Source organism: Aotus nancymaae, unplaced genomic scaffold, assembly GCF_030222135.1.
Source record: "Aotus nancymaae isolate 86718 unplaced genomic scaffold, 86718_ANA_hifiasm-v0.15.2.pri h1tg000057l, whole genome shotgun sequence".
In the NCBI taxonomy this organism is placed as follows: Eukaryota; Metazoa; Chordata; class Mammalia; order Primates; family Aotidae; genus Aotus; species Aotus nancymaae.
Window position 1 is genome coordinate 37125832 of NW_026988471.1, and position 18018 is coordinate 37143849.

Here is an 18018-nt window from a genome sequence, read left to right on the forward strand (position 1 = left end):
CAAAATACCTAGAATTCAGTAAAGATTAAAAAACCATTACATCATAAAATAATATGTGCCTTCTAATGGAAGAAGACATAGTTGTCCATGAAGTACTCTTGCCAAAAGAGTGTCAAACCTGAGTCTGATGAAGTCCCTAACAACTAACAACTTACAGAAGATTCACAGAACACAGAACATGTAAAACTACACTAATGGGATGCAATCGGCAAATCCAGAGTGGGAAACCCTATAACCAGCAATCGGTATCTTCAACAAATAAACTGCCAAGAAAAAGAGACGAAGGGAGGGAGGGAGGGAAACCTAAAACGTATTAAAAATACTTCAAACACAACCAATCACAATGTGGACCTCATCTGGTTGGATTCAAACTATTAAAAAACAAAAACAAAAACAAAAAGTAGTTGAGGCAACTAGAAAACTGAACACACAAGACATTTTATAATACTAAGGAATTATTTTTATATTATTGTAATATTCAAAAAAGTCCTTATCTTTAAGAGACACATACTGAAATATTTATAAAAGAAAGGATATGAAGTCTAGGATTTACTTCCAAATAATACATAAGGTATAGAGTGAGTTGGATTACAGATGAAACGAGATTGATGGAGTTGGTAAGTGCTAAAAATTGTTTAGTATATGGGCATTTATATTGCTGTCTACTTTTACATGTGTTTATTAACAAAGTTATTCATAACAAAGTTTTAAAAAGAAAAAACAGGAAATGGTATAAAAGTAGAAGCAACTCTATAGAGAATTAAGAATCCTTATCTAGGAGAATTCAGTAATAATAGCTATCACCATTACTTAGCATCAATATCCCAAGCACTGTGTTTAGTTTCATGTATATTATATAATTCTACTAAGTTTGACCATTGCAAACTGATTCCTAGAATTCAAACTACTTTGACAATAGCCAGATGTGACAATCTAATCAGCATTTTTCTAACAGTTCCTACTGACACTGGATAATCTATTTCACTTGAAAGGATTTAACTAAAATCATGCAGCTACAAAAAAGAATGAAATCACGTCCTTTGCAGCAACATAGATGTAGCTGGAGGCCATTATCCTAAGTGAATTAATGCAGGAACAGAAAACCAAATACCACATGTTCTTACTTAAAAATAGAAGCTAAACTAGGGTACTCATGGACATAATATGGCAACAACAAACAATGGCGACTACTAGAGGGGAGAGGGAGAGAGGGGGCAAGGATTGAAAAACTATTGATTACTATGCTTGGTACCTGGGTGACAAGATCAGTCATACCCCAAACATCAGCATTAGAAAATACACCCTAGTAACAAACCTGCTCGTATAGCCCGATTCTAAAAGATGAAATTTTTTTTATAAAAGTAAATGCTTCAGATTATAACTCAGTATAAATGAGCCCGTAAATAAAGAATTGAATAAATAAATAAATGGGGAGAAGATACAACTCTTCCCAACAGAAGAATTCTAGGTAATATATTTAGATGCCTTCCTCCTATCAGAAGGTAGAGCTTAATCCCCCTCCTTTCCTGTTCTGTGAGGAGCTTAATCTTCCTCCTTCCCTGTTGTGAGGCTGGGGTAGAATTAATGACTAAAACTAGCAAGACTGCAGGGGTGAAACATGGCAAACACAATCTTAACCAAGGGGTGAAGACTATCATTACTAGCAGTATCATGTGACTATACACGCCCCCAGATATGATGTTATGAGAAAGGTACTTGACCTCAGTAGTATTCTTTCCAAAATCCCATAATCCCAGTCTAATCAAGACAGAAATGTAAGACAAACTTAAATTGAGGAATATTCTTCAAAATACTTTACCAGTACTCCTCAAAATAGTCAAGATGGCCGGGCGTGGTGGCTCATGCCTGTAATCCCAGCACTTTAGGAAGCCAAGGCGGGCAGATCACCAGAGGTCAGGACTTTGAGACCAGCCTGGCCAACATGGTGAAACCCCATCTCTACTAAAAATACAAAAATTAGCTGGGTGTGGTGGGGGTGCCTGTAATCCCAGCCACTTGGGAGGATGAGGTGAGATAACTGCTTGAATCCAGGAAGCAGAGGTTGCAGTGAGCCAAGATTGAGCCATTGCACTACAGCCTAGGGAACAAGAGCAAAACACCATCTCAAAAATAAAAAATAAACAGTCAAGATCATGAAAAAAAAAAGGAAAGGCTGAGAAACTCTCATGGACCAGAAGAAACTAAGGAGACATGACAGCTAAATCTAGGAATCATATTCTGTATTAGATCCCGAGATTAAAAAAATAGCACCAATGGAAAAACTGCAAAAGCCTGAATGAAGTCTGGGGTTTAGTTAATACTAATGTACCAATGTTGGTTTCTTAGTTTTGCAAATATACCACACTAATAATGATAACATTAGAAGAAACTAGGTAAAGGGTACAGGTATACAGGCTCTCTTTGTTATATTCCAATATAAAAAATGTATTTGAAAACTTATAAAATATATGACCTCCAATATTGTGTTAAAAAAGAAAAAAAACTTTTGAAAAATTAGATGACTACAAATTTGTAATATCAAAGCAAAAAATCCATCAGCAGTTAAATAGATAAGTAAAATGTGGCATAATCATACAGTAGAATATTTATTCATTTATTTTATTTATTTTTATGAGACAGTTTCACTCTCGTTGCCCAGGCTAGAGTGCAATGGTGCGATCTCGGCTCATTGCAACCTCCACCTCCCAGGTTCAAGCAATTCCCCTGCCTCAGCCTCCCAAGTAGCTAGGATTATAGGCACATGCCACCACGCCCAGCTAATTTTTATATTTTTAGTAGAGATGGGATTTCACCACATTGGCCCAGCTGGTCTTGAACCCCTGACCACAGGTGATCTACCTGCCTCAGCCTCCCAAAGTGCTGAGATTACAAGTGTAAGCCACCATGCCCGGCCCTCATACAGTAGAATATTAAGGCAACAAAAATAATGCAGAAAAACGGGTACATCTCAAAGTTATAATGTTAACAAAATAAGCCAAACACAGAATACCTATGGTATGATTTTCATTCATGTGAAGTTCAAAAACAAGTGAAATGAACCTGTGGTGAGAAGTTCAGAACAGCAGTTACTTTTGGGGAGTAGATATTAACTGAGAAGGAACACAAAGTGCAGGTCTGTTCTATATTTTCATCTGAGTGGTGGTAGTAAGGGTGTAGTTCTATGTAAAATTTCATCAGGTTGTACACTTAAGACTTGTGCTCCTTTCTGTATGTAAATTATACTTCAAGGGAAAAACATCCTAAGGAAAAGATGTATTTATCTAAAGCACAACCCTAAATAAGCAAATAAGAATTAAAAGTGGTGGGGGGACATAGAATACATGAGAGAATAACATTTATCTAGGAGGGGAACGCCAACATCCCTCACACCACAACCAAACCCACTGATTCTCTTTGATTACAGATTTTCATCTCCTCTTGCAAAACTACTCACTACCTTCGTCAACTGCATACTTACATACATTGACTCAGGTCAACCTTGAAAACTTACACTGTCAGTATGTCACTATTCTTCTACTTCTTTTAGCTAGCATCCCACCTCTGCAGGCATACAGGTTAATAAAATAAATCCAACTATCCCATTATTTCTCCTTCTTTACTTTCATCTCATAGGAAAAGCATGGCCCACCACATGATCAGTGTAAGTGGAGGCACATTATCCAAAAATCAGATACCAGTTAAATGTAATTTTTGACTGGCAGAATAAGGTGATTTATATCAGGAATTCTATAGGAAAATACTATAAATGAAAGCTAATAAAGACATTTCAGCTTAAAAGCCTCTACCTAGATGTTTAACCTCACTCAGGCCATCATAACCTTTGCATGGCTTCTGCAACTCCCCCAGGAAAGAGTTCCGTTTGTGCAGAGATTGCAAATACATGACAAATGGGGGCTGCTACTCCCCTCTGAACAGCCACTACGATCAGAGATGGAAACAGAAATGGCACCTGAGGTGAAACTTATCTGTCATTCCTAGATAAGTGATCTAAGTTTCCCTCTCCTTCTAACTTTCTACTGTCTGTGACCTACTTGGAACAAAATACATTTGCACTGAACAGCTAAGACACAGATAGATACAATATACACAAGCTAACTTAAGGACTTAGTGGAACTGAAAATATAGAAACCCTTTATCATTTTTAAATGTACAGTTTTTTTAAAAAAAAAGAGTATGCCACTACTTATACATTTCTCTATTTCAAATGTAAAATTCTGGATCAAGGCTAAATGGGAAAACTTTAGCTGAGCATGTTCCATTCCTGGAATAAAGATGCTCAATCACATGCTTCCATATGTAGTATATGCAGAAAGGAATTATGGTGATGAAGAATCAAGAGTTCAAACTTATTCATACCTATAATCCCAACATGTTGGGAGGCTGAAGTGGGAGGATCGTTTGAGGCCAGGAGTTCAAGACCAGCCTGGGCAACATAGTGAGATCCCCATCTTTACAAAAAATTTAAAAATTAGCCAAGCATCGTGGCACATGCCTATAGCGCCAGCTACCTGAGAGGCTGAGGTGGGAGGATCACTTGAGCACAGGAGGTTGAGGCTGCAGTAAGCCATGTTCATACCACTGCACTCCAGCCTGTGTGACAGAGTGAGATCATGTCTCAACCAATGGGAAAACTTTAAAATGATATTACCTCTCTCAATGTCCTAAACATGTAAATCTGTTCTCTAATATAAACTATTAGAGATAGAACCTGATACTCAGGTATATTTAAGAATATGTGAAATGATCGCTATTAAAAGATTTTATTGAAAAGCTTCCTGGAAAACCAATTGAGAATGTTTACTTTATTTCTTATCTCAAGAAGAATGCACACCCAATTACAGATTTACACAGAATTCATAAAGGTGAGCACCCTCATAGGTGTTTAGACAATTATACAATTCTGTCAAAGTATTTCTAGTAATTCACATGGCTTCTGAATGTCAAAAGTTCCCTACCCACTCCTACCCGCTAAGTGCTCCACTCCAAAACTTCCAATTCCTTCTCCTTGTTCCCTATCAAACTCCCATTCCCTCAGCCCAACTTGCAATCATCAGAAAAACATTCCAATTCAAGTGAAAATATTTTTTTTTTTGCTTTTTTTTTTTTTTCAGAAGAGAAAGTCAAAGTCTGGTACCATCTCAAAGTGAAAATGTATAGAAGAAAAGGAGATTCATCAATTAAAATAGTAAGTATCACCTAAGACCCAACTGTTGTGCCACGTGCTTGATAATCAACAGAGGGCCCACTCATGACAGAGATTATTACAGCAGCCAGAAAAAAAAAAAGCCAACTAAAGTAGTATCAATAAAACATACAACATGTACCATGAAAGTTAGGAAGAGGATATAATATAGTTTCAGATGTCAGGGAAGTCCCCCATCAAAAGATGAGCCAAGAATACCATAACATTTGAGAAAAAACATGGCATACTCAGGAAACAGCAAAAACTATAGTTTATTTGACATACGAAGGGCAAGAAATGAGATTCAGCGACACAGATGGCTGCAGAAGCCACTCTACGAAACTGGACTTCATCTCAGAAAGTAATGGTCACTAAAAGTGACTTGTTTGAGGAACACAGATATACTTTTTCAAAGGTCTTTATCCTTCTACTTTCCTCACTATAAAGGTGGCCAAGAAGGAAAGTGTGAAGAAATAACAAAAAGGGAAAGAAGATAAATAGTACTTCAGAGACTTTTAGGTTATACTCAGACAACTTGGGTTAGAGCTACATTGCCTGGAACATAGATGCTCAATTACATGTTTCCATATGTAGTATATGCAGAAAGGAATTATGGTGATTAAGAAGAGCTCTAACTTCACATTATTATCTTGACCAGGAATTCCTATAAAGAATTATATTTCTATAAAATTAAAAATGCAGTTCTGCCAGCTTGGACAACAAAGTGAGACCCCCATCTCTACCACATTAAAAAAAAAAAAAAAGAGTTGAGTGTGGTGGCATATGCCTGTAGTCCTAGCTTCTCAGGAGGCTGAAATGGGAGGATTGCTTGAGCCTGAAGTTTGAGGCTGCAGTGAGCCGTGATCACACTACTACACTTCATCCTGGGCAACAGAGTGAGACCACTTAAACAGAAAAAGATATAGTTCTGGGTTTTTTCTATTTTTTTAACAGGCTTGGTTGGGACTTTTTTTGTTTTTAATTGGGTTCAATTTAAAAGACTATTCACCTTGTTATACATGTATCTAAGCATGAAGTCCAGCAGAAATGATTTCCCTTTACGAAAAGCTCCTGCCACAGATACCACTACTATGTTAAGATCTCGTATGTGCTCCTGTAGCAATATCTGCTCCAAAGCTTCTTCATCAAGTTCAAAATTATGGTCATCTTCATGAGCAAGAACAATCTGTACTGGACATGGTTTCTTCATAACCTCATCAGAATTTACTAGGTCATCATCTTCATAATTCTCACCTAGAATTTAAAAAGAAAGAAACCAGTTACTTTAATCCCTACATTACAAATTTTCATTAAGGACCACAACTAAAGCAAAATTTCAAATAAGTAACTGTCCCCTCCCCCATTATAGATCATTACAATGTTCTTTGGATTTCTCACTCCCTCTGTAAGAGGACAAAGAATGCTGATAAGATTTCCCACTTGATATGGTTGGCTGTGTCCCCACCCAAATCTCATCTTGAACTGTAGCTCCCAAAATTCCCACATGTTGTGATAGGGATCCAGTGGGAGGTAACTGAATCATGGGGAGCATCTCTTCTGTGCTGTTCTCATGATGGTGAATAAGTCTCACAAGATCTGATTATTTTATAAGGAGAGGTTTCCCTGCACATGCTCTCTTCTCTTGTCTGCCATCATATGAGACATGACTTTCACCTTCCACCATGATTGTGAGACCTCCCCAGCCACATGGAACTGTGATCCATTAAACCTCCTTCTTTAGCAAATTGCCCAGTCTTGAGTATGTCTTTATTAGCAGCATGGAAATGAACTAATACACCACTATACATAAACCATAATACAAACACAGGCTCTATCTCAATGAAGTCTTAACAGCTAAATGTGAGCAGCAGCTGTTTTTGAGCCCTGCATTATTCTGTAAATAACTTTAGCAACTGTATGTACACAGAAACTAGATAAAAAGGAGAAAAATCCATTTCACCTGGTACTTCAGATCCGAATTTTCCCTGTAACCACCACCTAGAAAATAACTCTACAAAGATTAAAAACATATATTAAAATTTTTCATGTGGCTGGGCACAGTGTTTGTAATCCTAGCACTTTGGGAGGCCAAGGCAGGCAGATCGCCTGAGGTCAGGAGTTCGAGACCAGCCAGGCCAACATGGGGAAATCCTATCTCTACTAAAAATACAAAAAGTAGCCAGGTGTGGTGGCAGGCACCTGTAGTCCCAGCTACTAGGGAGGCTGAGAGAGAACCGCTTGAACCTGGGAGGCAGAGGTTACAGTGAGCTGAGATCACGCCACTGCACTCCAGCCTGGATAAGAGTGAGACTCGGTCTTAAAAACATAAAAAAAACTGTTTGTTATTTTTCATTCTGAGACTTAAAGAGGAAAATTAAGGTTCTAACAAGTTTCCAAAAATGATATTTACAATGAATCTCTAATTTAGTAACAGTAACCTAGTACTATAGCCTCCTCATTAAAGTTTCAGTAAAGGATGGTCAGTGAGATGCACTTGTATCTGCAGTGGGAGAATTTCATCTCACACTGGAGCTCTTTCTTACCAAACACTACAGCCACCACTTTAAGACTATATAGCTCCCCAAAACAGCCATATAAACCCTTCCTTTGGTTACCACAACATACTAAAATAAGGTAACCTTTACTGAATAGTGATGACGAAGTACAGAAAATGTAAACAGCAGAGATAAACACTTCCAAAGTCGAGGTTTCTGCTCTTTAAAAAACACCTAGCTTCAGGGAACATGTACCTTGTCTGCCTTTCTTCTCTACCAACTGCTTGATCCATGTAGCAAGCAGTTACTCCTGGGGATCTTCTCCCACATCAAAATTACTAAGAGACACTCTCCTTGAGCCTGTCTACTAAGCATCAGTTTACACTCTAACGACACATACAGTATCCACTGTTTTCAATGCAATCAATGACTGTCCTTCCACTCTGAGGAGAAAGCCAGTCCACTGAGGTGTGGTACATTATTATTAGTCAGCAGTTCAACAATACCTTATCCACATAACCAATAGTCACAGAGCAAAGATTATATATTTACATTAGTGGATTTTTAATCTTATTACCAAAAGAAGCATCTCACTTATCTGATTTGCAAAGACTATCAGAGCCTTTACCACATCAAGAGACACCTTTAACTGTATATAGCAAAATCAACAGCACTATTTCAAAATGTGCTGCAAACAATGACAATGCATTATAAAGAGGAAGCCACTTCAAAGGAGAATCTTTGGAAGTAAAAGCAATCAATATTTAATTAAAGAGGACATTATCACTGCCGGTATCATGGTATATAGCAATAGTCAGGTATGCTATTTGAATGCATACAAAAGTGAACTTTCCAGAAAAGTAGCAATATAGTTAAATTCTAAATTAATGTCTCATGAGGTTAAGTTCAGATAAATGACAAAACAGAATGCAAATGGTGTGATTAAGTTTCCAAGTTTAATTAGTGGTTTAAGACCATGAACTAGGGAGCAAAACTGCCTTGACGCATGTCACTTAGCTTCTCTGTGCCTGTTTTCTAATCTGGAAAACGGGTGTGTGTAAAACAGGTGTAGCAGCAGTACCTACCTCATTAGGGTTGTCATCAGGATTCAATGAGTTGAAATATGCATGCTACCTAGTAAGCACTATAGGAGTGAGTTAACAGTAACTTCAAAATAACCATTCCAACAGAATAAGCTTTTATTTTCCCCTTGAAATGCTATGGTGATCCTCACTTGACCAGTGCAGCTGTGTACTGACATTGCCATCCACCCATCTGCTCTGGCAAAGACCTGTCGGCTGTCCCTGACATAGAGAGATATGCCTATATGTCTTTTACTTACTCCTAAATCTAATCAATAATCACCTTGTCTTCATTTCTGAATCTCTATTGATAACATTTCTGCTCTCATCACTGCCATCTTATCTCACACTGCGGCACCTAACTGATCACCCTTCATTAATAATACTCCTGTCCTTTTATCCAATCCAATCTAATCTCCACAGAGTAGCAACTAAATAATATAGTTAAATGTGAAGTTGACCAAGTTACCCTCCCCTATCTGGAATGCTCTGTCCCTGTAAATTCACATGGCTTACATCTCCATCATCGAGGTCTCAACTCAAATGTTCTGTCTTCAGCATGGCCCTCCCTGACCACTCAATCTAAATCACAGATCCCCTTCCTTAACACTTTAATGAAACAGGATTTTTCATAGTTCTTTTCAATTCCTAAAACAACCTTTTTTCATTTGTTTAAATGTGTACCTCATAGCTCTCCCTCCACAGAACGTGTGTGCCACTAAAGTAAGGATCGTAATTATTCTGTTGACCATTCTATCTTCCAGCACCCAGAATACTGCCTGACACCTAGCCTAGCAGATGCTTAATATTTCTTGAATGAATGAAATTTAAACATTTTGCTCAGGAGTCTTACATCTGCCCTTACTTTTTTTTTTTTTAGGTGGAGCACTCTGTCAGCCAGGCTGGCGTGCAGTGGCGTGATCTCAGCTCACTGCAACCTCTGCCTCCCGGGTTCAAGCGATTATCCTGCCTCAGTCTCCTGAGTAGCTGGAACTACAAGCACCTGCCACTTCGCCCGGCTAACTTTTGTATTTTTAGTAAATACAGCATTTCCCCATGTTGATCAGGCTGGTCTCGAACTCCTGACCTCAGGTGATCCACCCACCTCAGCCACCCAAAGTACTAGGATTACAGGCACGAGCCACTGCACCTGGCACTGCCCTTACCTAGTTTATAAGCAAATGTAATAATCAATTAGTTTGGGGAAATACCTCCAGCAACTCAAGAGTAGTTAAGTATATGTAGCACAAAACTTGCATAAAAATTATGACGTTCTACCAAGTAAAACACTTTACTTAAAAAATAACTCAAAAGTAATAACTGCTAAAATATCACAATGACCAAATGTGGAGGTTGGTGATTTTGCTAAAACCAACAAATAGTTTTGTTCTTATTTTAAAGAAAGCAGTAGTTGGTTTTTAGAAAGAAAAAAAAAAAAACCCACTGGGCAGAAAACCTTTGTTCACTTGAAAATTCACTTATATTAGTTGGCTATAATCGCTATGTGACCCACTTTATTAGCATGGACAAAGATGGGCCTTTCAAGCAGACAGAGCTACATATTTGTCACCATTTCCAGTCTACAGACTAATAAAGGGAATGGTAGCAAATAGATTTCAAAGGTATAATGGAGCATAACAATGATGTGATTCACCTGCATCTACTCCCCATTGTGATTTATCTACCAAATATGAACTAAATACAGATAAAGTACTCCATCAAACACTGAAATAAGCAATTGAATAAAAGAGAATTGTATGTAAATTTCATTAGGATACCTGCAAATACTATATTAGCATTTAGTGATTACCTACAATTAAAAGTCTTTAAATTCAGCACTACTCTTAAGATTTTAAACTGAAGTTACATCCTGCGTATAGAACAGTTATTTTATTTCCCTTCTTTAATGCCAAAAATTTACTGGGACAAGCAGATTTCAGTCCTCCAACAGATTTTTGTGATTCACAGTTCCAAGTCAGTTCTCCCTACTCTAGCCCCCAAATGGGTCTTTCAAGGTCAGAGCTAAAAGACGCCTACAGATGATCACCTGCTTCTCAAATATCTCTCCACACATTAACACTAAGGTACCTACCTAACATCTATTTGCCACAAGTCCTAGCAAAAAAAAGGCGTCTTAGTCAAAAGAGCTGTGACTGCCAGGGGTTAGGGGGATAGGGAGGGATGCACAAGCATGACACAAAAGATTTTTTAGGGCAGTGAAACTATTCTCTATAATACAAAATTGGTTGATACCTGTCATTATAAATCTGTGAAAAACCCATTTAATATACAACCACAGGAGTGAACCCTAATGTCAAACTACAGACTTTGGATGATGATGTGTTACTGAAGGTTCATCGATTTTAACAAAAGCATCACTGTGTGTGGGATGCTGATGTTGGAGGAGAGTGTGTATATGTAGGGGCAGGGAGTATATGTGAACTACACTTTTGCTTAATTTTGCTGTGAACCCAAAGCTGCTCTAAAAAAACCCAAAAGTCTATTTTAAAAAAGACACCTGTCTTTTTGTTGTCTAATCACACTTTATCTTAAATCTGCCAAATTAATAAACTCAGCATGTATTCTAACAGCAAAATTTATACTTCAGGGCTGATCTAGATTCATCAGCAAACTTCAAACTTAATCATAAACTAAGATAATAAAAAAAATACTACAAATCTGCACTACAATAAAATGTAGGATTAATGTTAGATTACATCAACCCAAAATTAAACTTATAAAAAGAGAACAAAGAAATCACTTTTCAAAAGGAATGAAAGTATATTTTAAGTTATTATTCACATTCCAAACAAAAACTTGAAACAAATTTTTATGGAAAGTAACCTTGATTCAATCTACTTATAGAATTGGTTATCCCACAAAAGCTAAGTCATGTTTTAGTGCCTAGTACTTTAACCTCAACATTTATATTTTATACCCAAGTGAAAACAGCATCTAGGTATTCAAGTTTATTCTAGCACATATTTTTTTAAGAGCCTTAAAGAGGTTATACCATGGATAAATATATCTCTAGGGATTTATTATAAGGAAATTAAGATGACAATGAAGATGTACAAGTCTGTTTACCAATTTTATTTTTGGTGATAAAAATTAATGTTGTGTGCCTCAAAACTAGAAAGTGGCCCAACAGTTATTTTAGCCATATACTGACATTTTATCCAGCTTAAAAAACACATATATATGCTTTATAATTTTTTTTTTTTTTTTTTTTTTGAGATGGAGTCTCGCTCTGTCTCCCAGGCTGCAGAGTAGTGGTGTGATCTTGGCTCACTACAACCTCTGCTTCCTGAGTTCAAGCAATTCTGCCTCAGGCTCCCAAGCATCTGGGACTACAGGCATGCGCCACCACACCCAGCTAATTTTTGTATTTTTTAGTAGAGAGAGGTTTCACCATATTGGCCAGGCTGGTCTGAACTCCTGACCTCAAGTGATCCATCCTCCTCGGCCTCCCAAAGTGCTGGGATTACAAGTATGAGCCACTGCACTTGGCCAACACATATACACTCTTTAAAAAAATTATATAATTTTTAAACAGCATAAAACTGGCCGGGCACAGTGGCTCAGTTTGTAATCCCAGCACTTTGGGAGGCTGAGGTGGGTTTGAGACCTGAGGTCAGGAGTTTGAGACCAGTCTGATCAACATAATGAAACCCTGTCTCTACTAAAAAAATTAGCTGGGCATGGTTGCAGGTGCCTGTAACCCCAGCCACTCAGGAGGCTGAGGCAGGAGAATCGCTTGAACCCAGGAGGCAGAGGTTGCAGAGAGCCGAGATCACACCATTGCACTCCAGTCTGGGCGACACAAGCAAAACTCCATCTCAAAAAAAAAAAAGGAAAGGCATAAAATTAAGGGGGACAAGGGCAGACTACAAAGTAGTAAAAAATCACCCCCGATTCTATTTTTTTTTTTTTAAAAACACAGCTATTTGGGGAAGGGAGGATATTTGAGACTTCTAGTCATCAGAGTAACTGGTATCAGACTGGCTCTCCACCACAAACAGCTATAAAATTAGACAAAACATATGAAGCATCTTTTTTCAAGCAATGGACAATAGGTAGTACAAGGAAACATGCAAGGTGAGCCCCATGATCACTCCCAGCTCTGTGCCTGGGAAAAATTTCCTAACTATAGCATAAGGAACTAGAGCACAAAGATCTGAGTTCAAGATTGCCAGAGCAGTAGGCATCTGTGAGGCAGGACATCAGAGAAAAAGGAGCTATACAGAGGTGGAGCCCAGAATTCCTTGGCCAAAGACAACAAGCTTCACAGGTGCAGGGGAACACAGAACTACGCAACACTTACCAGAAGGAAGCTACTACAGGGTTGAGACAGAAACAGAAGTCAAACATTACTGAGACACTTTGGAGTTCTTGCCCAGCCAGAGTGCAAAGAAACATCTTATGAATACCTCAGGCATCAAGCTGAGACATTAGAAGGGACATATCTTAGAATTAAGGGTCAAGTTCTAGAGAAGGCCTACTGACAATCCATCCAATCAAAGCCTAAATAAAACCGACCTGAAAAGATCTGCAAGGTACACAGTTTGGAAATTTAGTCCCACCAAGTTAGGGAAATTTTCTCTAAGCTTTCCACAGATCCACACTAACGAAGTATGAAGCAAAGCCAAGGTCAAGATCCACTAGTAATTGAACTGCTTGCCAAAACGGGCAAGGAAAGAGAATCCAAACTCTCTACAATGCGTAACATTTAATATACTGTATATAAATCAGAAATTACTAGACATACAAAGAAAGGAAATGTAGCCCATAATCAAGAAAGAAAAGCGGTAAACAGCACCAATTCTGCCATGACCCGGATGTTGAATGTACCAGACAAATGCTTTTAGCCAGATACTATAAATATGTTCAAGGACTTACAGGAAAATAAAGTCTTAATAAATAAACAGATGAGGAGTCTCAGCCAAAAAACTATAGAAACTATTAAAAAAACAAATGAAAATTCTAGAACTGATAAGTACATTAATTAAAATGAAATACTCACTGGATGGACAACAATGGATGGGTAGGTAAGAGAAGAAAGTTTGTGAACTTGAAAAGAGATCAAAAGAAATTTTCTAATCTGAAGTACAGAGAGAAAAAAGAACGAAGAAAAACTAAGAGAGTCTCAGGAACCCATGGAAAATTATCCAACTTGCAGTTAGAATCCTAGAAGGAGAACAAAATGAGGTTGGAGCTGAAAAAAATACTTGAAGAAGTTACCAAAATTTGATGACAGAGATTTACAGGTCCAAAAACCTCAGCAAACCCTCCGGTAGGTTAATACAAAGAAAACCACATCAGCTGGGCTGCTAAAAAAAAAAAAAAAAACAAACAGAACAGGACACAGAAGAATAATTCAAATAATTATTATATAGTTATGTAATAATTATATATTATACAAAGCAGAATAATTCAAATAACTGCTTCTCATCGCATCATCACTGAAGCATTGGTGGCCAGAAGACAAGGGACTGATAGCTCTACAGTGCTTAAAAAAAGTGTCAACCTAGACTATCATTCAAAAATGAAAGTAAAATAAAGACAGCAAAAGCAAAGAGTACCTGTCATTAGCAGATGTGCATTACATGAGAGCTAAATATTGTTCTTCAAGCTGAAATGAAACATTATGAAATGGAAAGTCTCTTTATTCCTTCCTATTGATCTGAATCCAAAATAGTAAATAGATACAAATATAAAAGACTAGTTATTCCCCCCAACTAATTTCCCTAAAAGATTGATCAATGTGGGGTTTCTGAAGTATGTAGAAGTAGAAAATTTTAAAAGACATGTTATGAGGCAACGTAAATGAAATTATACCCTAAGGTTATGATTTTTAAAGTGGAAATTGGTGCCGAGCGCGGTGGCTCATACCTGTAATCCCAGCACTTTGGGAGGCCGAGGCGGGTGGATCACGAGGTAAAGAGACCGAGACCATCCTGGTCAACATGGTGAAACCCCGTCTCTGCTAAAAAATACAAAAAATTAGCTGGGCATGGTGGCGTGTGCCTGTAATCCCAGCTACTCAGGAGGCTGAGGCAGGAGAATTGCCTGAACCCAGGAGGTGGAGGTTGCGGTGAGCCGAGATCGCGCCATTGCACTCCAGCCTGGGTAATGAGCGAAACTCCATCTCAAAAAATAAATAAATAAATAAAATAAAAAAATAAAGTGGAAATTGGTAAAACACTGATTCTAAATAGATATGTTAAGGATGAATATCATTAGCCTTAGAGCATTGGCTTTAAAACAAACAAATAAAAAAAGAACAAAGATACAGCTTAAAAAGCCAATAAGGAAGCAAAAGAAAGTACTAAAAAAAATTCATTGAACCCACGGTAAAAAATAAGGACAAAAGACAAAAAGGACAAATGGAAAACATATAAGATGGCAACCTTAAACCCAACTAAAATCAGTAATTACATCAAACAAAAATACACTAAACACTCCAATGAAAAGATAAAGATTGACAGACTGGGTAATAAAAGCAAAACTATATACTGTATATTGGAGGTGTCCTTTTAATATAAAGACAGTTTGGTTCAAGTAAAAGTTTGAAAGTAAAAGGGAAAAAGGCACAAGTATACTATGCAGACATTTATCATAAGAAAGCTAAAGTAGCTACATAAACATCAAAGCCAGCTTCAAGACTAAAAGCATTACCAGATATAAAATGTGTAATCATCACAAAGACATAATAATGCTTAAGACACTCAAAATACATTAATTAAAATTCAGAGAACTAAAAAGAAAAAAACAGATAAATTGGTAGTCACATTTGAATTTTTTTTTTTTTTTTTTGAGATTCTCGCTCTGTCACCCAGGCTGGAGTGCAGTGGCAGGATCTCGGTTCACTGCAACCTCTGCCTCCAGGGTTCAAGCAATTCTCCTGCCTAGCCTCCTGAGTAGTTGGGATTTCAGGCATGCACCACCATGCCTGGCTAATTTTTGTATTTTTAGCAGACATGGGTTTCCCAATGTTAGCCAGGCTGGTCTCGTACTCCTGACCTCAAGTGGTCCACCTACCTTGACCTACATACCAAAGTGCTGAGATTATAGGCGTGAGCCGCCATGCTTGCCATATTTAGTATTTTTTTTTTTTTTATTTGCTCATGTTGCCCAGGCTGGAGTGCAATGGCATGATCTCGGCCCGGCTCACTGCAACCTCCACCTCCCGGGTTCAAGCGATTCTCCTGCCTCAGCCTCCCAGGTAGCTGGGATTACAGGCATGTGCTACCACCTCAAACTAATTTTTATTTTTAATAGAGACAGGGTTTCTCTATGTTGGTCAGCCTGGTCTCAAACTCCTGACCTCAGGTGATCTGCCCACCTCGGCCTCCCAAAGTGCTGGGATTACAGGCGTGAGCCACCGCGCCCAGCCTCGGTTAACTCAGTATTTTTTACTTTTCTTTTTGAGACAGGGTTTCACTCCTGTCACCCAGACTAGAGTGCAATGGTGTGATCTTGGCTCACTGCAACCTCCTCCTCCTGGGCTCAAGGAATTCTATCTCAGCCTACCAAGTAGCTGGGGCTACAGGCACGAGCTACCACACCAGCTAAATTTTTTTGTATTTTTTTGTAGAGACAGGGTTTTGCCATGTTGCCCAGGCTGGTCTCGAACTCTGCTCGGCCTCTCAAAATGCTGGGATTAAGGGGTGAGCCACCATGCCTGGCTGATTATTAATTACATATGATCTTCTAAATCTGTTCTGTGTGTGTGTATATGTGTATATATACACATATATATATATATATATATATTTTTTTTTTTTTTGAGATGGAGTCTTGCTCTGTTGCCCAGGTTGGAGTGCAGTGGCTCAATCTTGACTCACTGCAACCTCCACCTCCCAGGTTCAAGCAATTCTCCTGCCTCAGCCTCCCGAGTAGCTGGGACTACAGGCACCCGCCACCACACCAGCTGGTTTTTTATATTTTTAGTAGAGACAGGGTTTCACCATATTGGCCAGGCTAGTCTTGAACTCCTAACCTTGTGATTCACCCACCTCGGCCTCCCAAAGTGCTAGGATTCCAGGTCTGAGCCACCGCACCCAGCCATCTATTCTGTATTTTACACCTACAGCACATTTCAACTTAGACACTAAATGTTTATCAGAAACACATAATCATTTAATTTCATAAAACTTAAACTGAAAAAGACTTTTGTATAAAAGTTGTTCCAACAAAGTTTTCCATAACTGAATCAAATACTAATCATTTTCCATTCATATTTGCATCCATACTAACAAAACTATGTTTTTTAATGTAAATAAAATTAAATAAAACTAAAAATTAGGTTCTTCAGTCACACCATTCAAATTGCTTTAATACTCATTTCTTTGACTAACAACCATTTCTCTACATGTGAACTGGGTATTCACAATCTAGACAGCTTTAAAAATAAATGTTTAAATTACTACCCTGAAGTCCCTTTAATTCTACACTAAATTAGATGCCAACAGTATTTTACAGACCGGTTTTTTAATTCAAAAAACTGTATGTGCTGCCTGTAAACTGGAATACCTGTATATAGTATATTATACACTATATTATATACTTGTGGGATTATAGATATTATATATAGTATATTATAATATAGTATACCACATACTATATTACATACTTGTATATTATAGTATATAATTTAATACTGGAAATTAATTTAAAAGATTTATAGTTGCTATATATATGCTTAATAGATTTATGATTTACTTCCTACAGAACCCTCAGTGAGAAATGTTTCCTATCACATTTGAGATTAAGGGGAAAAAAAACAGAGATACAACTTTCAGCACTCACTTCCAGAGCTCATATACTAAATACAGAGAAGATTAGAATGGCCCCTGCACAAGGATGACACACAAATTCATAAAGTGTTCTAGATTTTTCTGGTGTTCTATAACATAGGGTGACTGCAGCTAGTAACAGTGTATTGTGTATTTCAAGATAGCTGGAAAAGAGAATCTTAAAAGTTATCAACGCAAAGAAATGATAAAGGTTTGAGGTAAACATGTTATCCTGATTTGATCATTATACAGTGTATACTGTACCCCATAACACATGTACAATTATGTGTCAATTATTTTTAAAAGTTAAAATTAAAATAATTTTCAATAAATAAAATGCAACTTTCGATTTAACATTATAAAGCAAATTGTGCTTTTCTCATAGGAAAATGTGGTTCTCTCAATAGAATAAGGGTTAAAAAGCTGGATCTCGCTATAAA

The 18018-nt window shown here is 37.6% G+C and overlaps 1 protein-coding gene and 1 pseudogene across 5 annotated transcripts in view; one reads left to right on the forward strand and one right to left on the reverse strand.

The window, feature by feature from the left end:
- ATL2 (atlastin GTPase 2) overlaps positions 1–18018 on the reverse strand; it is a 77189-nt gene that overhangs the window by 35384 nt on the left and 23787 nt on the right. For all 5 annotated transcript variants that reach the window (XM_012475512.3, XM_012475514.3, XM_012475511.3 and 2 more), the window contains exon 2: positions 6213–6457. In XM_012475512.3, coding sequence (XP_012330935.1) covers positions 6213–6457 — 245 coding nt within the window. The remainder of the gene's footprint in view (positions 1–6212; positions 6458–18018) is intronic.
- LOC135269777 (U6 spliceosomal RNA) lies at positions 17584–17680 on the forward strand (annotated as a pseudogene).